Source organism: Notechis scutatus, chromosome 1 (genome assembly GCF_049901735.1).
Source record: "Notechis scutatus isolate UNSWTSFEM ecotype Mainland chromosome 1, rNotScu1.2, whole genome shotgun sequence".
Classification (NCBI taxonomy): Eukaryota; Metazoa; Chordata; class Lepidosauria; order Squamata; family Elapidae; genus Notechis; species Notechis scutatus.
Window position 1 is genome coordinate 166,775,119 of NC_142009.1, and position 27,348 is coordinate 166,802,466.

Genomic DNA, 27,348 nt, shown 5'->3' on the forward strand with positions numbered 1-27,348 from the left:
TACAGCCCCGTTGCCAAGAACCCAAATTTTGATCATGTGACTGTGGGGATGCTGCAATGGACATAAGTGCTAAGACTGGTTATAAGTTTTTTTCAATGCTGCTGTAACTTTGAATAGTTATGAATGGTTATAAGTTGAGAACTACCTGTAGCACAGGATTTATATTGTGCCAAAGGTGCTTTTCAACAGCTCATGCAAGCTCTGCTGGCCATCCTCCAAATTGGCAGGGTATACTTTCACATAATCTCTGGAACTCTGACATTGATTCCTATGAGACGTATTCTGAATACAATGAGTGGTTCATGAGAAGCTGTGTGTAACTGAGATCCATTTTGGGGAGCAGAGGAGCAAATGCATTTGAAAACAAGCTCACACATAGTTTGCAAACAACATTTCTGCCAATAAACCATCATCTTGAAGGGAAATTAATCCTTCTGGTGCAACTTGGCAGTGGTGATGCAGCAAAATATATTACCCATCATCTATCACAGTAGAAAAATTAGTAGTGCTCTCCATCATTCTGATCTATACGAAGCAGTTGTGAACTGGCAGGTATATTAAAAGAACTAGTATTTAGCATGTCAAAGAAGCACAAATAATTATTTTCAGATGCAAAACCTTGCAACCAAATTTATGTACTTTAATGTAACTGCTACTGATCCCAGTAAGAGTACTAAAGGCTCTTTCTATGGTGTGATGATTTCACAGATAAGAAAGCAGTTTGTACAGAATGTGGCAGTAATGCTTTAATTATCCTCCCAAACTGATCACATGGTCTGGGTTTCCTTAAGTTGCAGTATTTCAAAAGTTCTGTTCCAGATGGAAGAACTCATCCATCATGTTAAATATTTCTAAAGCATAGAATAGGTAGAATTAAGGAAATAGAAAAACTGGCAGGGTTGAACATATATCATTTAAAGGTGGAAGATGATAAATATATTTTGAATATACTTTATTTTTGTTTGTTTGTTTGTTTATATCCCACCTTTATTCTTACAAATATCTCAAGGTGGCAAACATAACCAATACTTCTTCCTCCTATTTCCCCCACAACCCTCCTGTGAGGTGGTTTGGGCAGAGAGACAGTAACTGGCCTAAGTTTACCCAACTGGTTTTCATGGCTAAGGCAGAACTCACAATCTCCTAGTTTGTAGACTGGAGCCTTAACTCAAACTGGCTCCCCATTAATAAGCATCTCTCCTTGATTAATAAGCAAGATTAATGAGTAAGATGATAGATTGATTTAAAGTCATTATAAGAGATCATTTTAAACCAATTTTTCATATATTGGTTGAATTAAAAGGGTGGCAGATAAAAGAATAAGATGTGTTAAAAGCCAAATTACATGCAACTGGAAAAACAAGTAGCAGAACCATGCACTGAAGCCTCATTGCAGATTAAAGGGAAAAAAGTGTGTGTGTGTGTGTGTGTGTGTGTGTGTGTGTGTACCTTCCACATATTACCCAATGCTACTATGCTGTTTTACCACTGATGGTATAAAGGAAGATCTTAGAACCTCTTAGATCAGAAGCAGGTGTTTGTCTGCAAAATCAGCAATTAATTGTAGGGTTAGCTTGCAAGGAAGGTCAGCATTTTATGAGAAATGTTCAACAGTGCATAAGTTTATAATTGGAAATTATTTTCCAACCATAACATTTGGAGGTCAAATTTCAAGGACATGGAAGTGAGTAAAGGCTGACATTGTCACTTCTACACTCCAAAGATAGTTGGGGTCTTGTTCTGATGACGGGGCAACTAGGCAGTGCAGGTAAGTTCTAAGGAGATTTCCCCAATCCACCCTGTCTGGAAAAGTAGCTACATTTTGCATTGTTTGCTCCTGTTGAAAGGCTTGGAAAATGCCTTTCTTCTGAGGATTCGATTTTCCTGCTGGGAGAGCTCCAGTGCAAGGATAGACAACTGCTTGAAAGCTGGATCTTTTTATTTTCAGGAAGGCGAGAGATAGCAAGAAGTCTGCGTTCCCAGGGCTAGCTAGCTTTGTATGATAAGCCCCTGATTTATATACCTTTTTCTCATTTTGTGTGTGTGTGCTTGTGTTTGTATTTCTTAATGTTTTAAATCCTGTCAGGGATTGTCTTCTTTTCCACTGGAGGGTAAACTCCGCGGGGTGCAGAAGGCAAACTTTGTGGGGTGGTTTGATTGGATTATCGGTTTCGTCCTAATCCTTTTTTTGCTTAATGGTTTCTTATATTTGTTTTGTGGCAATCTCCTGTCTGTCTCCTTTGCAATATATTTTGTGTCTTTTGTCTGTTTGTTTTGCTGATTTGGCATGTCTTGTGTTTGTAAGGGTTTTCTTTTTTTGTTTCCTTAGTTTTCTTAATTATTTGGGCTTTTGTCTAAGGGGCTTCTTTCAATACCTTTTATTAAATTTCTTTTCCTATGCAAGTTTGTTTTATGGCTGGCTTGATGTTCCCTTTGGGCTTTTCCTGCTTGGGTGACACCACTGTCCTCATGAAGTTCCCTTTCCACACTCTCTTGCAAATAATATACTTAAAAGTATTCAATTTTTTAAATATTTCATTTAACTAAATCGCTTTTTGTTATAAATCCCTTTTTAGAATCAACTAAGAATGAATAAAACAATAAGACGCTAAATAGACTAAAGATACAACTGGCAGAGATATGAAAAAATAGAAGGCACAGACAATAGTTCTATATTATTAGATAAAAGAGGGCAAGTGAAGGCAGACAAAGGTGAACAGCCAAAGAGATCATAAATCAAGATCAAAATAATTCATTAGGAATTCAGATGAAAAGCAATTAAATAGGCTAACCCAAATAACAGCTTAGAAGTCTGGTGAAGAGCAGCAGGAGAGAGAATGTTTTTGAGCCTGACAATCAATGTGCTGAGGGAAGGAGGTTGCTTCACAGCAGCTAAATTAGGCAATCAGAAAAACCTGGATGAAGTGTGATAAGGGGGGAAGCTGCTAAATGCTATGAAAAACATATTCCTTCCTCTTTTCTCCTTATTTATTTGTTTGTTTGTTTGTTTGTGAAGGATTATTGAGCTGAAAAAGGGCTTGGCAGCAACATTTTCAGTCAATTTCAGTCAAATATTTCCATCAACATTTCCTCCATAGTCAATGTAGAAGGACAGCTAGCTTAGTCTTTGGTAGGAAACAATCAGAAGGAATCTGGTAGCATCTTTTCTCACTAAAAATGTTACTTAAAGGCATACACTTTACTTTCACTTCACAAACATTTTTTCTTTGGACTTTCCATTACTCAGCCTAAAAACATCCTCTTAACTCTTTTGGTTACTAAGACTCTTCTAAATCATTTCAACTGCAGATGGTTTATTTAAAAATAACAGTAAGCTTTGTTTTTAAATAGGTTCACTGGCTGGATGAAAAAAGAGAGGAGATTATTCCAATTTTCCCTTTTATTTCTACCTTTACAGTTTTTATCCATTCCCAACCCTTTTCTCATACACAGATACATGTTACATATATGTATGCATAATTATTTCCCCTTGCTTACAAAGAGGAAAGGGAAAAATGAAAAATTTCAATATTAGTTTTAGGTTGTGAAGAGCTGCTATTTCAGACAATTTAAAAATCTGGAATGGGCTCCTTTTGGAAGATATGGAAATACTGTCCTGGTTCAAGCTTAAAACATGATGTTACTTTTGTATTTGAATAACTTAACTGTACAACCAGGGGTGGGTTTCTACCAGTTCGCACCGGTTCTATAGAACCAGTTGTTAACGTCACCGGTAGTGCTAAGAACCGGTAAAACCGACCCCTGCTTGGCCCCGCCCCTCTCCACCACTCCTATGGGCCAAAAACGGTTTTTATTACTGCGGATGTACAAAAATCCCTTCCTCATTCTCCCCTGCCTGCCCCTCCCTTCACTGCCCTGGCCCCCGCCCCTATCCGCCTCTCCAAAGTAAAAGAAAACCATTTTTTTAAAAAAAAACAGGTTTCTTTTACTGCGCACGCACGAAAATCCCTTCCTCATTCTCCCCTGCCTGCCCCTCCCTTCGCTGCCCTGGCCCCCACCCCTATCCACCGCTCCAAAGTAAAAGAAAATCATTTTAAAAAAAAAACACAGTTTTTTTTACTGCGTATGCGCAAAAATCCCTTTCTCATTCTCCCCACCCGCCCCCCCCTACTTATAGTGTATTTGCGCTAATTAAAAAAATTACCCACATGGTGCCATCGCTCACAGCAGCAGCAGCAGCAGCTCAGCCAGCCAGCCAGCTAGTCAGCCAGCTGTCCATCCCTGCCTGCCTTCTGCCGCCCTGCTGAGTGAGGGCAAGCCACAAGCCCCGGTTGCCACCACCACTAACCATCCTCACCCTGCCGTCCTGCCTTGCCCTGCCTGCCTTCCGCCACCGGGCGCTAGCCGTCCTCGCCCACCCAGATTGCCTACCCTGCCACTGGCCTCCGAAGATGCGGATTGGTAGGTACGATCTTCCAACCTGGTCGTCTACCTACCGCCGCCAGTCCCAGTCACCTGCCCCCATCTTCCCTCACCCGCGGCCCTCCATTGTTGCTGCCTTGCCTTCCCACCACTGATTGGTAGTGAGGAGGCAAAGCAGCAGCTCCTGCTGGCCCGGTCCCCTACCTCCTCTTTAGTAAAAGAGTAAAGAAATAAATAAACACATAAATAAAAATTATTCTATTCGTCTTGATGTTTCTTTAAGCAAAGAAGAAACATCAAGATGAATAGTAAAATAATTTTTATTTATGTGTTTATTTATTTCTTTAGTATCTGTTTTGTTTTTATGATTAATAAAAACAAAAAACAGATAGTAAAGAAATATATAAATACATAAATAAAGAAAAGCAACTTACCAAAAGGGTGACAGGCAACTTCTTGTTACATTGATTTTGCTGTATACAATGTATAACATCAATGTAACAAGAAGTTGCCTGTCTCCCTTTGGTAAGTTGCTTTTTTTATTTATGTATTTATATTTTTTACTATCTGTTTTTGTTTTTATTAATCATAAAAACAAAAAGATACCAAAGAAATAAATACATAAATAAAAATTATTTTACTATTCATCTTGATGTTTCTTCTTTGCTAGTAAAATAATTTTTATTTATGTGTTTATTTCTTTAGTATCTTTTTTGTTTTTATGATTAATAAAAACAAAAACATAGTAAAAAAAATAAATAAATACATAAATTAAAAAAACAAATTACCAAAAGGAAGACAGGCAACTTCTTGTTACATTGATGTTATACATTATCTGTTTCTGCTTAAATCAATGTATAGCAACATCAATGTAACAAGAAGTTGCATGCATACATAAATGAATTTTTTTAAATAAAAGTGTTTTTTTTAAACATAAACAAAAACATAAAACATAAACCATCTTCAGTTACATAGTGTGTTGGTTGGTACAAATCACTTGTGCACAATCTCTGCAGTCTTTCCTTTCCAATTTGCATTAATCTTTATATCATGCTAAGCAATTAACCACTAAGCGAGCACCTGGTCATTAAGTGAGTACCACTTAAATTTGGGTTGCCAGCCACATGGCCACCTGCCTGGGCCTTGCCTGGGCCTCCCCAGGCCTTGGAAACTGGCAAAAAGCATTTGCTAAGCAATTGGCCACTAAGTGAGCACCTGGTCATTAAGTGAGGACTACTTAACTTTGGGTTGCCAGCCACATGGCCACGCCCACCCATCACATGACCATGTAGCCACACCCGCCTGTCACATGACCACGTAGCCATGCCCAATCAGCAAGCCACTCCCCACCCCAGTCACATGACCACCAAGCCACACCCACAAATTAGGCCACGCCCACAGAACCGGTTGTTAAGAAATTTGAATCCCACCCATGTGTACAACCATGTTTTAAAAATCTGCTGTAACATTACATGAGAAGATTACTATTATATTTCTGAGCCCTGAATGTTTACTTTTAAAGCACGTTTATCTGTGTTGTGTCAGAAATTAACTGAAGAAAATAGGACAACTTGTTAATTTTCATTAGGACACTGTCTGGCTTCAGGTGACACTGAATCACAAGATTGTCAACAAGAGGTGTGAAGTACTTCTTTATAGTTAGTTACAATTCACAGTATCAGAACACATAACATAGAATAACAGAGTCAGAACGGACCTAGAAGGTCTGTAGTCCAACCCATGCCATTTCACAAAAATGGTTATCTAATCTCTTCTTGAAAAACTCCACTGATGGAGCAACCACAGTTTTTGAAAGCAAGCCATTCCACTGATTAATTGTTCTCAATGTCAGGAAAATTCTTCTTAATTATAGATTGGATTTCTTTTTAACGAACTTCCACCCATTACTTCTTGTCCTACCTTCAAGAGCTTTGGAGAAAAGTCCTCTGTCATACCCCTCAATAATTGAAATGCAGCTATCATGTCACCCTTTAATCCTTCTCTTTATCAGATTAGACATACCTAGTTCCCTCATTTATTTGTTGTACAGTTTAGTTTAAAAATCCCTAATCATCTTTGAGCTCTTCTCTGCATTCTTTATCAGTCTCAGCATTTTTTTATTTTTATGACCAGAACCGGATACAGTACTCCAAGTGTGGTCTTACCAGTGAGGTATAAAGTGGTATTATTACTTCACATGATTTTGATACTATCCCTCTGTTGATGTAGCTTAGAACTGCATTGGCTTATTTTTAAGCAGTTGCAGCAAATTGTTGGTTCATACTGAAGTGGTGGCCCAATAGGATGCCTAGATTCCGCTCACAGTCTCTACTGTTGAGCCAGGTACCATCTGTTTTATACCTTTGCATTTGGTTTTTCTTGCCTAAGTGTAAGACCATACATTTCTCACACTTAATTGTATTTTGTTGGTAGGGCCCAGTGTTCAAAACTGTCAAGATCCTTCTGTACTTTGAGTCTATCTTCTAAAATGTTGGCTATTTCCTCCAGCTTGGTGTGATCTGCAAATTTGTTGACTTCCCCTTCCATCCACTTGAAGACAGAGACTATGATGACTCCTCTGGATGTTTCCCCAGATACCTCTCTAGATGTCAGCTCATGGGAGGATGAACCAGTTTCTGGCACATTAGGAGCTGAGTTGCTTGATGGCTCTGAGCAGCCGTCAGTGAGGGATTTGGCTGAGGCTCCAGGTGGGAAAATCATGCAGCTTCAGCCAGTGAGCAAGGAGGAGGAGGAGGAGGAACTGCTGCCTTCTGCACCTGATCCAAGAACATGTAGTGCAGAGAAAAGGCAGGAGCAGAGAAGGTCAGCCAGACTGCTTGTGAGGAGAAAGTCTCACCCTTCTTGATAGGCTGCACCAGAAGCTGGCTGTTTATCACAGTGGACAGATGTAGACAAGGCTGGGAACAACGTGTTAAACAACAACTCTTCTTACAATAGTTTAAATACAAATCCCTCAACACAATTGAAAGATGAGCTTCAAGAAAATCTGCAACTTTTAAAAGGAAACGTTTGGGATTTTTTCTTTAAGGACATTAACAAGGTTGAGCAATCCTTGAAAAAAGGGAAGTTTATAACTACTTGATAAACTTTCCAGAGAAGAAAGATTTTACTCCATGAAGACAAGCTGGAAGGAGTGACTAAAACTTAATGAGTTAACTGAATTAAGATGGATTTTAACCTGTTTGATATTTGTAAATGAAAGAAAGTCCTAATCTAAAAAAAATTAAATGTATCTCTCTCTCTCACACACACAACACGCAACACAACACACACACACACACACACACATATCCTAAGTAATTCCTAAAGTATGCAAAATGTTATTGGAAAATGTATTGGAAAGTATCCACGTTAAGGGAAAGTGAAAGAAAAGGATGTATTAGTTTAAAGAAAAAATAGAGTTTTAAAAGGTATGTATACAAAAGAAAAAAATATTATTCTATGAGGATAGTTTGGAGGGAGGGACTAAATTTAATATTGAATTTCAAAGTATGTATGTTAAGAAGTTAAAAGGAAAAGATGTATTAGAAAGTTTTGATTTTAGAAATGTGTTTAAAGAAAAGGTTGGCATTTTAAAAAGGATGTAAAACAAGAGTATTTTTCCCTGTAAAATCAAAGAATCTGAATGAATACAGTGAACCTTGTTAATATAAATGGTGATACATAAAAAGATTATTAGATGCAAACAGAAATATATATATTTTCCACAGCAAGGAAGTTTGTTCTCTAAGTTTGTTGAAGTCAGCTCTCATAAGTCCAAGATACTAATTTGACTTTGTCTGATTATTTGTGCCTGAAATTCCAGTATGATATGGTAATTCTCTCCCAAAGTTTCTGCAACTTCAACCCCTTCTAAAATTTTATGCCTGTTGGTAAGATTTAAATCCAATATAGCTAATTCTGGTTGTATCACAACAATGAAAAAGACTGAATAAACTTTGGTTAAATTAATAACAAATAAACATGTCATAGAGAAATAGCCTTTGTAAATGACTAGGAAGTAAAAGTTTATAGTGCTCTGTTTCTCTAGCCCCTCATTAGGAAATTGGAAAAAAGTCAACCCATTGGTGAGTCATTACTTAATTGTGTTGTAGCAATTTGAGTAGGCAACTCTCCAAATTTCTCATATTGAAAAGATGAAAGAAAAGTGAGGAAATCACCAGAAGCTGCTGCTATAAGCTTAATGGGATGTTTTACCTCTCCTTGGAGAAAATGTGGAGAGAAAATCAAACTTCCCAGTGCCAGTGTTCCTTCCTGCCACAACTTCCCCTAGCAAACATAATGTTTGTAGATGAGACTGAATTAAACATCACTATGGGAAGTTAATCATGGGGCTTCTGGAAGTATTTCTAGAGGAGAGAGCAACTTCAGGCTGGTTTAAGTTTCCACCTCTGTTTTTGGAATCCATCTGCATTATTATCTCTCTTTTTTCTGGTTAAAAGGAATAAGTCCAAATGTAGTTTGTGGTTCATAGAGAAATTTAGAGAGCAGGAAGAGAGATTTACCAAACTGAACTAGGGACAACTGAGATCACATAGAATTCAAGGGTTTGAAAAAGAAATAATTGTCCAAACTTTTGGGTGGGAACAGTGGTGGGATTTAATTCTTTTTACTACCAGTTCTGAGGGCGTCGCTTGGTGGGCATGACAGGGGAAGGATACTGTAAAATCTCCAGTCAGAGGTGGTATTTGCTGGTTCTCTGAACTACTCAACATTTCCACTACCAGTTCTCCAGAACTGGTCAGAACCTGCTGAATACAACCTCTGGGTGGGAAGCATATCATTCTAATGTGGATACCATTTTATTCAGTGGTGGGCTGCTGCTGGTTTGGACTGGCTCTTCCATATCTGTAGTTCTGACCACTGGCTGGGCCTGCCCACCTGCCCTGGTGATATCCTGTCCTATATATCTGGCTTGCTCACCCCACCCATGCAGCCCAGCTGCTTTCCACGCCCCACCCACTCTACTCACTGCAGCTGCCATGCACAGGAAATCCCCGTATTTTTGAAGCTGTGTGTGGAGGGGGGGCATGGCACACTCACATTTTCGGTTCTGCACTAGGCGAACTAGTTGTTACAGTATGTGCAGCCCATCTCTGATTTTATTATCATAGTATTATGACAAATAGATCATGTGATCTTACCCAGAAAGGCCAGTATTGAATACAACTTCTCCAGCTGTAGAGGATGGATGCCCAAAAGAGTAGCCTCTCATACTAGTACCATCTTCCAACACCAAATTGGCAGTCTGTGCCTAGAGGAAAAAGTCGATAATAATCAGCATTTCATTATCTACATGTGCATAATTACTTCTAATACCATTTTACTCTTTATAATTGTGTCATCTGTACACAAGCTGAAAATGGAAGACTTTTGGTGGCTGTGTTATATTTTATAGTTAGTGAGGGGAAAAAACTCTATTTTAACAATAGCATATACTACTGTAGTAAAATTCAATGTAGCTCATAAAATTAGTTAAGTATACCTTAATAGAATTCAGCTTGGACTCCATTTTGTCAACTTTAAAACAAAACAAATAACCTTCCTCAGGTGAAATGGGAGATTTGGTCAAATAAATAATAGAAATGCAGAACAATAAAGGCAACACTAAAAACAATAAAGCCTAAACAACAACAAGTGCTTCAAGGTTGTTTGTAATAGAGTAATACATATTGTTGCTAAAAATGCAGACCGTATTGATGCTTTGCAGAAAGACAATGGCTTGTGCAGGAAAGAACTGTGGGACATTTCTTGAGCCTAATCCTGGTCAATGTATATGATGCTTAATCTGAAAATTAAAAAACGTATGTTGCAAATTTAAGAATATTGACATTGGGATCCTGTCCAACCTGGGGATAGGATGGTAGATATAACCTCAAGGGAACCAGTGAACCCAATAGGCCTATCAAATTATGAACAGAAAAGAGACATGGCGGTCAGAGGAAGTGACATTGCAGTGATACTATCACAAGGGAATGGAGCTCTCCATCCCTGCACTGGCTTCTCCTTGTTCATGGGCTCTGTAAAAAGCCAAAGCCATCTTGGAGGGGCAGTGAAGCAAAGGAGGGGCATCCTGAGAGTTTCCAGGGGAGAACGCAACTCCCTTGTAGAGTCCCAGGCTTTCTCCGCCCTCTATGCCAGGGGTCCCCAACCACCGGTCCACGGACCGGTACCGGTCCGCGGAACAACTCCCTACCGGCGCGGCTTGCTGGCGCTGCCATCTTTTTCATGAAAAAGTGCTTCCGGTGAGCTTTTCGGGTAGAAAGCTCACGAAGCACGCTTTCATCAAAAAAGATGGCGGTGTTAGCGCTTCGGTGAGCTTTTCCGGTAGAAAGCCATTTCTACCGGAAAAGCTCACGAAGCGCTGGCATCGCCATCTTTTTTGATGAAAACGTGCTTCCAGTGAGGTCACCGGAAGCACTTTTTCATCAAAAAGATGGCGGCGCCCAGCTGATGCCGTACCGGGCAGCGGGCGTCAAAAAGGTTGGGGATCACTGCTCTATGCCATGGAGAGGAGAAAAGTTGCTAATGACAGCCGAAAGAAATAGTATAGCATAGCAGCAGAGAAGATGCAATAGTTAGGATGCAGAAGGTATAAGATGTGGAAGATATCTTGAGGCTGACATTAGCCAAGATGGTTGCTACACAGCTGGAGACAGCTTAACTTCCAAGAAGAGTGCTGGAGTGGAGTCAGTGAACAGTCTGAAACTGGGTGATTTATTTAAAGTGCAAAAAAGAAGTTTCAGAAAAAGAGAGACTCAGAACTATCTTTAAAGTGGCAGTGACCTAACACTGTAAATAAAATCTTAAGATTCTAAAACAGAAGAGAAAGGAAGAAAACAGAAAATTGGACTTTTAAATTGGACAGACATTGGCTTTGGATAGGCATTGTAAAATGCTGGAACCATTTACATAAAAAGCTAATATATCTACTTTTTGGAGAATTTGAGTAAAATTGAACAAGAAATAAGAAAGACAAGACAAAGTGAAAACTGATGTAAGAGCGCCACCTGCTATCATAGGAAGGCACAACATATTCCCAAAATCCTGGAAAGGCCTGGCTTTGGGAGATTTGAAGGGGAGAATAAGAAAAACTTTATTACTAAAAAGACCCCTGAAAGTTTCAATATAGACTGAATTGGTAGGAGGATCTATGAATGTTCCACTTTTGGATTATCTAGAGCAGGGGTGGGCAAACTTTTTGGCTCAGGGGCCGCATTGACTTTTAAAATTTGACAGACGGGCCGGGTCAGCACAAGATTTTTGGGAATCGCCCCCTTCCCCCCTCTTCTCCTCCTTCCCCTCCCCTCGGAGGCCCCTGAGTCAGGAGTTGCTACCGCCGGCGCAGCTCCGCGCAGCTCCAGTCCCGCGTTGCCTTGGGAAGGAAAGGCAAAAAGGAAGAGCCACGGCGGTGCTTTGCAACGGAGCAGCGGCACCGGAGGCTCAGGCTCAGCGGCTCCTGGTTTTGCCTTTTCCTTCCCAAGGCAACGCGGGACTGGAGCCGCGAGCTGCGCCGGCGGTAGCAACTCCTTACAGCCCCAGCCGGACACCTGAGCGGAGCCCGGGCGGAACTGCCTGTTGCTGCTGCCGGAGCACCGCCGGGTCGCCCTCCTCCAAGCAGCCCGCCCGCCCGCCGGGCTTCCCCTCTGCCACGCGGCTCGGGGCCAGGCGCGAGTGCCCGCGATTTAAAAGGAAGCCGAAAGTTGTTGGGAAGTTGCTCGGGTGCTGGGAGCAGGCTTTTAAAGTGCCGCCTGAGCAAAGTTTAAGCAGCCCGCCCGCCACCGGGCGGAACCTTCCCGCTCCTCGGCGGGAAGATGCTCCAGCCTGCAAACTTTGCCTTTGCAAAGTTTAAGCCGGGAAGCCCTGGAAAAAAAGGGGATCGGCGGGGACTCACCTTCGGAGAGGTCGCACTCGAAGGTGATTTCGAACTCCCAGCCGAGGCCTTTGCAAAGTTCTTTTCTTTCCTACCCCAAGAGCGCTCCGCACTGTTTTGCAGCTTTGGGGCCACACGGCACAGGGCACATACGCCACGCCCAGCGATTTTTTTTTCAGGGCGGGCCAGATTGGACAGACCAACGGGCCGGATGTGGCCCGCGGGCCGTAGTTTGCCCACCCCTGATCTAGAGGAACATATTGATTAACCTGGGAATACAAAGACTCCTGGACATTGGACATAGAATTTTTTGTTTGAGAAGTGGCTTTGGTTTGAATAAAAGATTGTTGGGTTATTGAACAAAAGGAAATAAAATAAACAAAAACAAAGATGAGTGGAATTTGGGAAGAAATTGTGTTGGAAATTCAGGATATGAAGGATACTTTGATAAGAAGATGCAAGGAGATTTGGAATAAAATACAGAGAATAGATGTAGAGCTGGAAATCAAGGCAGAAATGACAAAGAGAAAACAGGATGTCCAGGAAGAGGAGGAGTTAACCAAAAGAGCAGCTGAAAAAATAGAACAGAGAAAACAACAAACAAAAAGAAATGACAAGAAGGAGATAAAAATAAAAATGACAATGATTGATGATATAAGCTAAGGGGGGAGTATTTTAAGAAAAGTTAAGCAGGAATTGGAACTGCAGGGAGGTTTTTTAGGGGGAGAGTGACTAGAACAAGTAGACAACTTGAAAATGAGAGAGTGGAACTGGGTAGAGAAGGGAGAAATGTTTAAAAGGAGTGGCCAAGAAGTGGTAACAGATACAGATAAAGATCCAAGAGAAGAATATGGGAGACAAGTTAAGAAATGAATAATTAAAGCTTTAATGCAAGTGAGAGACGATGGATAATAAAAAAGGGCTAGAAGTTAGAGAAAGGGAGATAAATGGAATAGATATTTTTGCATTATAAGGTGAATAACAAAGGAATTTAGAATTTTAATGAGGGTAATTTTGAATATGTTATCTATATATATAAAAGCAAAATACCAGGACTTCCAGTGGTGAGGTCACAGTGGAGCGGAGCAGGAAAGCAATCTCTGCAATCCTATATCCGAATTTTCATGCTTGGAAGCTCTCAGAGGCATCATGAAGCCTTGGAGAGACACACAAATTAGAAGGGGAAACCTAGGAGCAGAGTGGAGGAAAGCAACCTTCCACTGCGATGAGGGGAAGCCCTTTGAATCCAGTGCAAAAGAAACCCTGCATCTACGGTGGGTCCGAAGCTGTGACAGCCAGCTGCAATCGGGAAGCAGGAAAGTGGATCAATGCAAGACATCAGAAGAAGAACGACAGACTGGGACAGTTGTTGAGAGGTGAGAGAAGAGAGCCCTGTGAAAGATTCTTGACAGAGGGAGTCTCCAGAGAGAGTGAATACAGCGGCTAATTGGTGGGGGATAGCAGAGCGAAAGGGAGAGGAGGAAACAGAAAAGTTTGACAGCTGAAAGAGAGTGCCGCAGAAGAAAAGATCGAGACTCTTAAAATTTAAAATTTCTACAATTTGGATTGATTACTAGCAGAGCAGAAAAGAGACATTAGAGAGAACAATTGGAACTTTAATGGAGAACTGTAATTGAATGGAGAGTGGAACCATTTGACAGAAAGCTGTGACTGTGCAATTTGAGAGTGAAAGTGACTAAGTAGTTAAAGACGGCTAATGAAACAGGAAATGAGGAAAGTAATTTGACGGTGTGCAGAAGAAAGGGAAAAGAAGAAGGAAGGAAGAAGAAGAAAGCTGAATAATTTCTAAGTATTAAATTCAAATTTGTATACTAAAAAAAACCTATGTATGTATGTATGTATGTATGTATGTATGTATGTATGGTATTCAGCTTTGTTCGGGTATTTTCCCACATCATTATAGTTGTGCTTTTAAAGTTGTAGCAACGTTTTGCCAGAATCTCATCTGCCATCATCAGGCTTCTGTATTGTGTTTGTCTAAAAGTCTGACTCACAGACGAACACAATACAGAAGCCTGATGATGGCAGATGAGATTCTGCCGAAACGTGCTACAACTTTAAAAGCACAACTATAATGACGTGGGAAAATACCCGAACAAAACTGAATACCATACATGTAAGTACCCGCGAAAACTTAAGAATATATATATATATGAGAATGTTTGTAAGAAGAATTAATTTATGTATCCTAATTTATAGATTGCTACATAACTGCTATACCCTATATATCCTTTATATCTTTCCACAATTTGATACTTTGGACAACAACTAATTAATCAATTGATGTATAACTAATTAATGGCTATATATTGATTCATAGACTTAATTGAGCTATAAGAAAGTTATAAGATATAGTATATAAGAAAATAAAATAATCAAACACATATTTATCTATACTTATTGAATTGTATATGTTTACTATATAATCTATTTTATTTAGGATTATACTCAATTTATTAAAAGTACTAAATAAGATTAGGAAATTAAGAGGGTTATAGACTATCATAGATTATAAACAATAATGATATTTATTTTAACATTATTGTTTTATATATATATATATATATATATATATATATATATATATATATATATATATATATATATATATATATATATTCGTAGATTTTCATGGGTACAGGTATGTAGGTCTAGGTGTGTTTGGGTCTTTTCATAGACAAGAGGCAGCAGCACAGCCAACCAGCCCAGCACACCAGCCCCCACCACCAGTATATATAGAGAGACGGCAGCTCCGATCACACACTGCTTGCACTGGCACGAAGCCGAAAGCACCAGCCTGAGGATGGCGAGTGGGACCTTGCCAAAACGTCGCCAAGATACTCTTAATCTAACACGGGAAAAGACCCGAACACACCTAGACCTACACACACACACACACACACACACACACACACACACACACACACACACACATATATATATATATATATATATATATATATATATATATATATTCTGAGGTTCTCATGGGTATTTGTATGTGGATCTTTGGTTATTCGGGTTTTCTCCCGCTAAGATTGGAAGTATCTAGGCAACGTTTCGATGAAGTCTCATTCATCATCTTCAGGCTTCTGTCTTCAGCTCTGTGCTTCTCAGAGTGATGTGAGCTTGCAGCTGCTTCTTCCTTTTAACTGCTAGTGGGGGTGTGACTTGATTGGGTGGGGGCTTGGCTGTGTTCTGATTGGGTGGGGGTGTGTTCTCATTGGTTGGGGGTTTGGCTGTGTTCTGATTGGTTGGGGGGGTTGGCCATGTTCTGATTGGCTGGAGGTGTGTTCTGTTCAGGTGGGGGCTTGGTTGTGCTCAGGTTGGTCTTAGTTACTGGGGATTTGAGCTGGTGAGCTGTGATCTTGCTGTTTGGCTTCGAGTTCGTGGTCGTGCTGCATTCTGCACAAACAGAAAAATATCCACCATCCTAAGAAACCCTAAAGACAAAATCGAGTTAGAAAACCAAGGAGTATACGAAATCCCTTGCACCGCCTGCCCCACCACATACATTGGACAAACTAACAGAAGAATAAGTGCACGCGTTGAAGAACATAAGAACTCAATCAAAAAAGAAGAACCGACCTCTTCCCTGGTCCAACACCTCAAAGCCACAGGACATGAGATTGACTTTAAAAATACCAGAACTATCGCCAAAACCGAACACTTCAACAACAGAATAATCAGAGAAGCCATAGAGATAGAAAAACGCCCACACAGCATGAATAAAAGAGATGACACCTCCCGCTTATCAGCCATTTGGAAACCCGCCCTCATGAACAGACGAGTACCTAACATGATGAATGACACCAGACCCACACCCACGAGGGCCAAACAAGATGCCACCACCACACTTCCACGTAAAAAGCAGACTCACACCCACACAGAAGATGAGACACCACCACAGACCAGAAGCCGCACTGCAGCTGCATCACTACCCACTTCAAACCCCTCTGAGCCATACATGAAGCGAACTGACCCCCACCATGAAGATGCAGCACGACCACGAACTCGAAGCCAAACAGCAAGATCACAGCTCACCAGCTCAAATCCCCCAGTAACTAAGACCAACCTGAGCACAACCAAGCCCCCCACCTGAACAGAACACACCTCCAGCCAATCAGAACATGGCCAACCCCCAACCAATCAGAACACAGCCAAACCCCCAACCAATGAGAACACACCCCCACCCAATCAGAACACAGCCAAGCCCCCTCCCAATCAAGTCACACCCCACTAGCAGTTAAAAGGAAGAAGCAGCTGCAAGCTCACATCACTCTGAGAAGCACAGAGCTGAAGACAGAAGCCTGAAGATGATGAATGAGACTTCATCAAAACGTTGCCTAGATACTTCCAATCTTACGCGGGAGAAAACCCGAAAAGTTGTAGCAACGTTTCGGCAGAATCTCATCTGCCATCATCAGGCTTCTGTACAGAAGAAACGTTGCTACAACTTTATTGCCGAAACGTTGCTACAACTTTAAAAGCACAACTACGATGACGTGGGAAAATACCCGAACAAAGCTGAATGATATATATATATATATATATATATATATATATATATATATATATATATATATATATATATATATATATATATATATATATATATATATATATATATATATGGTGTACATAAAATTAAGGAGAGACATTACTAAGCATATTAGACCTCGTAGTGATAAACTGAAGGGATTAGAATAAGATAAAATGGAAGAGATAAACACAGAAAACCCAGAAGTGAGTTGATACAATGGATGATAATATTGAAAGACTTTCTTAAGAAAATAGGTAGATTTGGGAAGCCTAAGATGTCCACCACGACAACCACTGCTAAGATTGGGAAGAAAACAACATCCAACCCAACATCAACAATAGCATCACCAGCAGGACAACATTCGATAGAGAGCATGCTGAATCCTGAGAAGACAAGTCAGGTGTAAGGCATCCAGAAAGTATCCATGATATCAATTACTCCGAGACATTTTCTCTCCAATATGCAAACAATTCAAATGGCATTAACAACAATACAAGAAACGATGGCGAGAAACCACGCAGACTTTAAAACTGAAATGGGGGAAATGAAAGGTAAAATATGGAAACTAGATGAGAAGTACAATCCAACAAACAGTAGTAAAGACGGAACATAAGATGAAAGTTGTGGAGGCAAAAGTCGAACAACAGACAAGAAAGTAGAATCAATAGAACAGAAATTAATAGGAGAGAACAGGAAATTAGAAAAGGCAATTGCATATTTGGAGATGGAAAAGGCTGATTACTTCCTCAGATTTCAGAATGTAACAGAAGAAATGGGGGAGGACTTGCCCAAATTAATGGCAGATCTCACAGCAGAAGCAAAAGGGGCCAAGAGGTTTGAAGGAAAATGGATGAGGTATATAGAATATATACCAACTATACAAGACATTTTAAACTTCCAAGAGAGGCTCATATACGATTCTCAAAGAAACAACTGAGAGATGAGATATACAAAGTGATGAGAGACGAGCTGCTGATATTTAAGGAAACAGAAATTGTCACATTGAAACAAATTCCAAGAAGAATAAGGGAACACAGAAAGAAATATAGATTCCTGACCGCCCAACTGAATAACATCTTGTTCAAATGGCTCATCCCAGAGGGAATGTTAATATCATGGCAGGATAAGAAATTTAAAATAGATAGTACAGAAAAAGCTACGAAATTTTTTGAAGTGTATGTGGTATCAGGAGTAGACCAGAACAGCAATGAGGAAGTGGAAACCAGGAGCCAAGAAGAAGGTTGGGTGGAAGAAAGAGAAATAGAACAAGAAGAAAGAGAACAGGAAGAAGTGGAAAGAGAAGGCGTAAGAACGAGACACCAAACAAGAGCAAACAAGCTTCAACAAGTAACAACTACAGAGTAAGATGGTGGAAGAAATCAAATTGATTTCCATTAACATCAACGGTTTAAATTCACAATTTAAGAGGAAAAAAACGATAACTAAACTACAGAAATTGAACTTAGACATCATATGCCTTCCAGAAACACATATCCAGAAACATCAAAGTAAGCTGTTAGAAGCAACAAAATTAGGAGATTTATATGTATCTCTAGCCCAACAAAAAAAGGGGGATAGCAATATATATTAAGAAACATTTACAAGCAAAGCAGGTATATGCAGACGAGGATGGTAGGATCCTGATATTAGAAGTTTATATAAACTATAAGAAAATGTTATTGACAGTGATATATGCACCGAACGAGAAACAAGAAAAATTTTATACTAAAGTATACAGAAAATTAGTAGAACAGGAATATGAGAACATATGCCTGCTAGGTGATTTCAATGCAATAGCAAGTTTAGGAAAAGATTATAATGAAAATCCAGGGGAAAAAAGGAAAAGGAAAACATTACCAAAAGTATTTTATCAAATGGCGGAAGAATTAGGATAAAAAGACATATGGAGAGAAAGAAATCCAGACAAAAAACAATATACCTATTATTCAGCACTATACACATCATGGTCAAGATTGGATATGTTATGGACAAATGTGGAAATTGAGCGTAATATAAAAAAAATAGAAATTGAAACTAACACATGGGCCGACCATAATCCTATTAAAATAACTTGGAAAGGACTGAAAAAGAACAGAAGATGGATGCTAAATAAGGAGATCCTAAAAGAAAAAGAATGTGTCAAGATGACTGTGGCTTGTAACCATAGGTTGGGCAGGGAGCTGGTTCTGAAAGATCTTTCAAAGATTATGCTTAGAGGTTTGGCTATGGCAGCGGATAGTTTTCTTAAGAAGTAGGCACATATTCCATCCGGTCCAATAGATAGAGATGGTTTTAGGTTGCGTAGTGCTTTTTCAACGTTGTCTACTGTAAAATCGATATGTATTAGATCATTATTGTTGTCTGTGGTACGGCTAGGAAACATTGGGCATGATCCATTACTGTTTACAAACACTGAGCCGAAGAATGTGTTAAAGATGTTGGCTTTAATGGTGTCATCGCTGCAGTCTTTACCATCAGGTCCTATCAAGGGAGGGATGGACCTTGAGTCTTTTAGTTTGTTGTTTACAAAATTGTAAAAAGCACGGGTGGAATTGGTGCTTAGAAGGTTTTCCTCTTGTTTAATGTGGTAATTGGTGCATTCGGTCTTTATCTGGTGGCATAAATTTTTATATCGGTTTTTGAAATTAGCAACGTGACCAGATTTGTTTTTCCGCCAGAGTGATCTCTTTTTGGATTGAAGTTTCCTTATTGATATGGGTAATCTGCTTTTTTGTTTTGTTTTTGGAGTTGTTGTTGGAACATATAGTTTGATGACTCTTTTGACTTCAAGTAAAAATATGTTGTAATGATCTTCAACAGTATTGCATCCAGTGAATAGAGATTGCCAATCGAGGGATGAGAGATCGTTATCTATAAGATCATAATTGCCTTTTTTGAAGTTACAACTAGGGATGACATCGTTGTGGTGATTTTTGCGTGGACGTATGTTGAGGCAAAAGTCAATCATATTGTGATCACTACTGGAAAAGGGTTCTTTGGTTTGTAATCGGTAAATTAAATTCAAACTATTGCAGAAGATGAGATCGAGGCAGTTGTTCAGTCTAGTGTTGTTGGTTACTAGTTGGTCCCTGCCCAACCTATGGTTACAAGCCACAGTCATTCCCATCTTCAAAAAGGGAGACCCAAGCCTAGTTGAAAATTACAGACCAATCTCCTTATGCTGCGTCACCTGTAAAGTCATGGAATCAATTATTAACCAATCCATCATCCTCCATTTAGAGACAAACAACCTACTCTCCAATAAACAATTTGGTTTCAGAAAAAAACTATCCTGTAATCTGCAACTCTTACACTGCAAAAACATATGGACTACTCAACTCGACCAGGGCAAAGCAATAGACGCAATCTACATAGACTTCTGCAAAGCCTTTGATTCAGTGGTACACGACAAACTACTCCTAAAAATAAAATCTTATGGTATCTCTGGACAACTGAATAACTGGATAGAAGCATTCCTGTCAAACAGACAACAAATGGTCAAAATTGGGAACGCCCTATCAAATCCAGTACCTGTCAATAGTGGTGTTCCCCAAGGCAGTGTTCTAGGACCAACTCTCTTCATAATCTACATAAACGACCTTTGTGATCATATCAAGAGCAATTGCGTTCTCTTCGCTGATGATGTAAAGCTGTTCAATACCACAGACAATACTACTACCCTTCAAAAGATCTAGACTATGTATCTGAATGGTCTAACATATGGCAACTCAAATCTCAACAAATAAATGCTCTGTCTTACATATTGGTAAAAAAATCAGAAAATAAAATACAAGCTGAATAGTCAAGATCTTGTTGATGACCCAAGCTCTGTAAAGGACCTGGGAATACTCACCTCTAATGATCTAAGTGCTAGAGCTCACTGCAACTACATAGCCAAAAAGGCATTAAGAGTTGTTAACCTAATCCTACGTTGCTTTTTCTCTGGTAATATCTCACTACTAACCAGAGCATACAAAACATTTGCTAGACCAATACTCGAATACAGTTCATCAGTCTGGAATCCTTATCACGTATGTGATATTAACACAATTGAGAAAGTCCAGAAGTATTTCACAAGAAGAGTTCTCCACTCTTCTACCCGTTATAGAATACCTTACGCCACCAGACTCGAAATTCTAAAACTAGAAAACCTCGAATTACTACGCCGTCTTGGGTCCGACTTAAGCATGGTATATAAAATCATACATTGCAATGTCCTACCTGTCAATGAATACTTCAGCTTTAACCATAACAACACAAGAGCACACAACAGATACAAACTCAAAGTAAACCGCACCAAACTTGATTGCAGGAAATACGACTTCAGCAATAGAGTGGTCAATGTCTGGAATACTCTACCCGACTCTGTAGTCTCTTCCCCAAACCCCAAAAACTTTAACCTTAGACTGTCTACTATTGACCTCACCCCTTTCCTAAGAGGTCTGTAGGGGCGTGCATAAAGCGCACCAACGTGCCTACCGTCCCTGTCCTATTGTTTCTCTTATTCTTTTATTTTTCTTATATGTACCCATTTCATATATTCACAACTATGTATACACTTGTACTTATTATCTTGTAAACAATTGACAAATCAAATAAATAAAATAAATAAAATGATGGAAAAAGAATTGGAGTTCTTTCTGAAAGAAAATAAAAAACAACAAACATCAATTCCAAATTTATGGGACACGACTAAAGCATACATCAGGGGCTAAGCAAATTCATATAATACACATAGACACAAGGAAATAAAAGGAGAACCATCTAAACTACTAGATACCCTTAAGGAGTTAGAAAAAACATTAGAAAAAACACCAAATAATAAGACAACAAATATGGAAAGGATAATGATTAGACACAAATTGAATATGTTAGCACAAGATGAATGGTTACAGGACATGAAAATGATAAAACAGAATTATTTTGAACAGGTGAACAAGCCGGGAAGATGGCTAGCCTACAGACTTAAGAAAGAAAAGGGAAAAAGATCAATCCAACAATTGAAGGATGCTGATGGTACATTACAACATCAAATTGAAAAGAAAAAACATATTGTTAAAAGTTTTTTTGAGGAACTATATAGTAGGGTAGACGTACCAGAGGAAAATATCCAATATTATTTAGAAGGGAAAGGGCTACCCGTGATCCCGGAAGATAATAAAGAAGAGATAAACAGGGAAATAACACTAAAAGAACTCCAAGAAGCAATCCTGAAACAGAAAAACAATAAGACACTGGGACCGGATGGTCTCCCAGGGGAACTACATAAAATGCTCCAAGAAAAATTAGAAATGCAATTGTTAGAACTCTACAATGAGGTACTGACAACAGAGATGTTACCCAAGTCATGGGGGGAGACATACATAACATTGATCCCAAAAGAAGATTCAGACCATCAATTAATTCAAAATTATAGGCCCATATCCCTTTTAAATGTTGACTATAAAATATTTATGTTCCTAATGGCCGAAAGATTGAAAAAACCCTGAACCAGATCATTCATAGCGACCAAAACGGATTCTTACTGAATAGATAAATCAAAAATAATACCAGAATGGTAATGAATATAATAGAATACTATGAAGCAAACCCAGGAAAACAATTGGCAATGGTCTTCCTCGATGCGCAAAAGGCATTCGACTATGTTAATTGGCAGTTCATCATACAGCAATTAAAAAGCAGGCAATTTGGCGACAAATTTATCAACATGATCTCGGCAATTTATTCGACACAGATGGCCAGTGTAATACTAAATGGTGATAGAACAGAAACATTTAAGATTACCAAGGGAGTAAGGCAGGGATGCCCACTGTCACCCCTATCTTTATCCTTACTTTGGAAAATCTTTTGGAAAACATTAGGAAAAATGAAGAAATTAAAGGGGCTTTAATTAAAAAGGAACACTATAAGGTACAGGCCTTTGCTGACAGTATAGTATTTTTCCTGAAAGATCCAGAGGATTCAGGAGTAAAATTAATAAAGGAAATAGAGGAATTCGGCAAGGTCACAGGCCTTAAGATAAATAAAAACAAAACAAAATTATTGACTAAAAAAATTAAAAGATAAGCAAAAAAAAGAATTGGAAGGAAAATTGGGAATGCAAAGTGTGAAAAAGGTAAAATATTTAGGCATTTGGTTAATAGCAAGATGCTCTTCAATCAAAAAAGATAATTATGACAAATTAATAATATAAATTAAAAAAGAATTAGAAATGTGGGGGAAATTACAGCTATATTCTAGGCTCAAAGTGTCCCACTCAAATCAGCTAATTAAGCCATAACACCTGCAAAGGTTGACACCCTCATTGACACCCTCCATAAGCAGGGAAAGCCTCAAAAGATAATTGCAAAAGAAGTTGGATGTTCCCAAAGTGCTGTATCAAAGCACATTAATAAAGTTATGTGGAAGGGAAAAGTGTGGAAGAAAAAGGTGTACAAGCAGCAGGGATGACCGCAGCCTGGAGAGGATTGGCAGTTATCTTTTGAGGCTTTCCCTCCTTATGGAGGGTGTCAATGATGGTTTTCTGCACAACTGTCAGGTCAGCGGTCTTTCCCATAATTGTGCTTCCCAGAGACCATTTAAAGGCTCAGGAACCCTTTGCAGGTGTTATGGCTTAATTAGCTGATTAGAGTGGGACACTTTGAGCCTAGAATATTGAACCTGTTCACAATATTCTAATTTTCTGAGATTGTGGATTTGGGGTTTTCATGTAAGCCATAATCATCTCAATTATGATAAATCACGGCTTGAACTATCTTGTTTTGCATGTAATGAGTCTATCTCATATATTAGGTTCACCTTTTAAGTTGCATTACTGAAATAAATGAACTTTTGTACGATATTCTAATTTTTCGAGTTTCACCTGTATATGAGAGCCAGTATAGTGTAGAGGTTGAAGTGCTAGACTAGGAATGGAAAGGTCCTCCTTTAGGCACAGAAGCCAGATGTTGCTTTGGGCCAATGATATTTACCAAGCCACACTGGACCAGTATGGCAGATTATGGTCTATAATCTACAATAAAGAGCTTACCTCATATGGTGAATTAATTTGGGCTGTATACTCATACACATTTTGTAGTTTGCTGTTTCATTTTGCTTTTATCATTCATAAAACCAATAGAATAAAACTTTTAAAATCTGTTCACAGCTTTTCCCCTTGATATGGCCTCACATTTGTACTCATGAATCATATTTTATTTATGAATCACATGAGGGGTTTTATATGATTTGGAAAGATATAATTCAAAATCTCCAGCTGGCCAAAGATGAGACTGCCACATATTTACAACAAGCACAAACCCTTCAGATGTAACAGTACTTAATTTTTGTTGAAATATTACATAATGTGTTTGACACGTATATGTCAGCTTCTAGAGAAGCTTATGTATCTTATTCCTTGGCTTGACTTCATTTAATCTGTCCAAAAGCAAGACAGTGAGATATATTTCACTGGGAAGAATGGCTATAGGATAGAAATTCAGGAGAATGTGATTTCTAGTTCCATTTTAGGCAGCTGGGTGACCTTTGGGAAGTCACTTTCTTTCATCCCAACCCATCTCGTGTGGTGGTGGTTGTAGGGAAAATAGGAGGACGTTGGAGTATTATTATGTTAATTGCCTTATTGATAAAAATAATGGTGAGAAAAAAAATAACAAAAAAATAATTTCTTAATTTGTATGCATTGTTCTTAATCAAGGATGTAGTGAATGTGTTATCTTCTTTCTCCTTAAATAATTAAAACAGGTTAGACAAAATAGGCAAAATTTGCATTACTGCATAGAGCATTCCCATATTTTTCTAATGTAAAGAACCACACATTTTCTTGTTCTATGTACTCTAAGGCAAGGTGCAAAATTCTGGCCAAGAGTTGCAAAGATCCTTTGAGAAGCAGGCCAGGAACTACATTGCAAAATAGAATCAAGGCAAAAAAAATTAATCACATGACTTTGTATTACATTTATATTTAATTAAGTATTAAAATACAGTTAATTCAATTTTTGTCCAGTTATATATTTATTGATTTTCTGTCACATTTTATACTGTGATCAAGTAGCAAAATTTAGAGTTTTTCAGGGTTTGCAGCCATTATTTTCACAAATTCTATGCAGCCTCAGATTATCTATCTTTGATCTAGTGGCCTTACATTTTGAAAGCTTCCATTTCAAACCACTCACTTTCATCAACAGTGACCATCACATGACCAGATTCTCTCTCTTATACTCTCCTTTGCCTACATATGAAAATTATACCAATTTAATTTCTAAATCCTTCTTCTGAGTTAGCAGCACTATTCCCTGGAGAAAATCCCTTTGAAATCAATAGTAGTTATTTTGAATAACTACAATCCAGATGTACAAGTATATTATAAAATTCTGATTGGTGTCAACAAGCAAAAAGTTGCATTATTTGATCCTATTATTACATTGCCCAAAGGGCCTTGTACAGCATCTTAGCTATTTCTAGACAAGCAAATGCTTTCATGTTTCTGATTTAGCATCATCATTATTTAAGAACAGACTTGATTATGCAGCACTGCTGAAGCAATTATTTTTCCTTAACATGCAAGTGTGGACCTTATGAATCTCTCTGTTGATATGGTGCTATTTTTAATCCATTTGGTCTTAATTTACAAATTACTAAAAACAAATTATACAGGCTAACCAGTTTTCTATGAAAAAGATCGTGGTTTCCACATGGCTAAAATGTCTTCTGCAGAAACATGTTTGCTGAACTGAGCTGCCCTTCCTTGCATATGAAATTGACATGTGCAGTGCACTAATCTTTATACCGTAATATGGACTCTTTATACTAATCTTTATACTAAAGTACTCTTATTACTGTTATACAATTCTATCATTTTTTAAAATTATATATTACATTCTTTAAAATTAATGCCAGTAATATGAATACAACACAGCACATAGCAATATGGCTGCCCATCTAGAGTGGTTTTCCCCTCTTCTTTCTAAATGGAAAGAACCTATGGTTAAACTTAGTCTTTAGACAATAGGTTTTTCATGCTTCAGTTTTAAAAATGTACTCTAAAACCAAGGAAATCTTTGTAGATTCACAAAGATTCCTTTAATGAAGAAACAAAGAGGAAGTATCAGAACAAATAAAACCACTTTCTATGTTCTAACAATGTGTTCTGAAGCCTTACAAATCAAGAACAATACAAATCGGGTAAGTTTCTTTCAGGCTTGTTTAAAGGAAAGTGTACCAATGACCAATAAGAATGCACTTCTTGAAGTACTGAGTAAAGTATACATTTATTAGAACTGTTACTAGAGATTAGGATGCTTCTTCCTGTCTGACTGTATGATATTTTTTTCAAGAAAAGCATCTTAATCCTACAAATCCCCACTAACAGTTTTCATGTAGGCAGTGATTTATCTCTCCTCTCCAGTCATCTCCATCCATTGAGATGGACCCATTTAAATTTTCTGTTTCCTGTTGACCACAGCAACTGCCATTTCATCTCATCCTCCCATTAGTAATTGAGACCTGGCACTGCTACCTCTTTTTCCCTCACTGATTAACATTTGACAAGTGGTTGACATATGGGAAGGAGATCTTTTCCAATGAATCCCTCTTTTCAATGTGGACCTTCCACCCCTTTCCTTAAAGTCTCTACTGTCCTTTTCAGATCCCTTGAGTAGGAGAAGCAAGGTCAATGAGAAAGTGCCGATTGGCTGATGTCTTTATCTCTTTCATCTCTATTCAGTAACTTCTCTTGCCTTCATCCTTTCCTTATTTCACTCATTTCAAACATAAAGGTTAATTTTAAAAGATAGCTTGTTTTTACTCTCTCTGGGTGTTATTAAGATATTTGATAGAACAACTTTCCAAAATGTTTGTATCTGGAAATGGTATGAAGACATAATTCTCCTACTTGGCTATAGGAATAATATTAATTGATAAAAAAGGGAATTAAAACAAGCATGCCTATTTTCTTATGTCAGACTCATCATAAAGTTATCAGGAAATATTAAAAATATATTCAAGTTCTTAAAAAATATAATGCAATAAATGTGGTTTTGGTTTTGCTTCAAATCCTATAGATTTACTAAATAACAATTCAGTCTGAATATATTTCATACAGCAGTAGGATGACAAGTCAATTTTATTAAATCACTTGGTATTATTCAACTTATAAAGAAATGTAAAAATTACTTCACAAAACTACTGAACATATCTCAGATGGATTTAGATGCTTAAGAGAAATTATTACCAATAATAATACTCTATCTTTCTTATCTTCATTTTTAAGTGCTTTGGTTTTATTGTATTGCGAACAGTTGCTGGGGTGCATCCACAGTTTCATTGTAGTTGTACAATGACAATAAAGTTCTTCTAATTCTAATTCTAATAGTACTAATCAAGATCATATAATTATGACTCTCTCTTGTGAAAGATAAAGGAAAATTTAAATGGCAATTTCTTTATCATTGCTCCTCAGAATAGTTGTAATTAAAATTACTATTCCTGTTTCAAACACTTCCAATTC

The 27,348-nt window shown here is 38.3% G+C and overlaps 1 protein-coding gene across 1 annotated transcript in view; it reads right to left on the minus strand.

The window, feature by feature from the left end:
- The window catches only part of CPS1 (carbamoyl-phosphate synthase 1), a 177,406-nt gene that overhangs the window by 146,820 nt on the left and 3,238 nt on the right, over positions 1-27,348 (minus strand). The window contains exon 2 of the mRNA XM_087953795.1: positions 9,549-9,658. Within this exon, the coding sequence (XP_087809921.1) occupies positions 9,549-9,658 (110 nt within the window). The remainder of the gene's footprint in view (positions 1-9,548; positions 9,659-27,348) is intronic.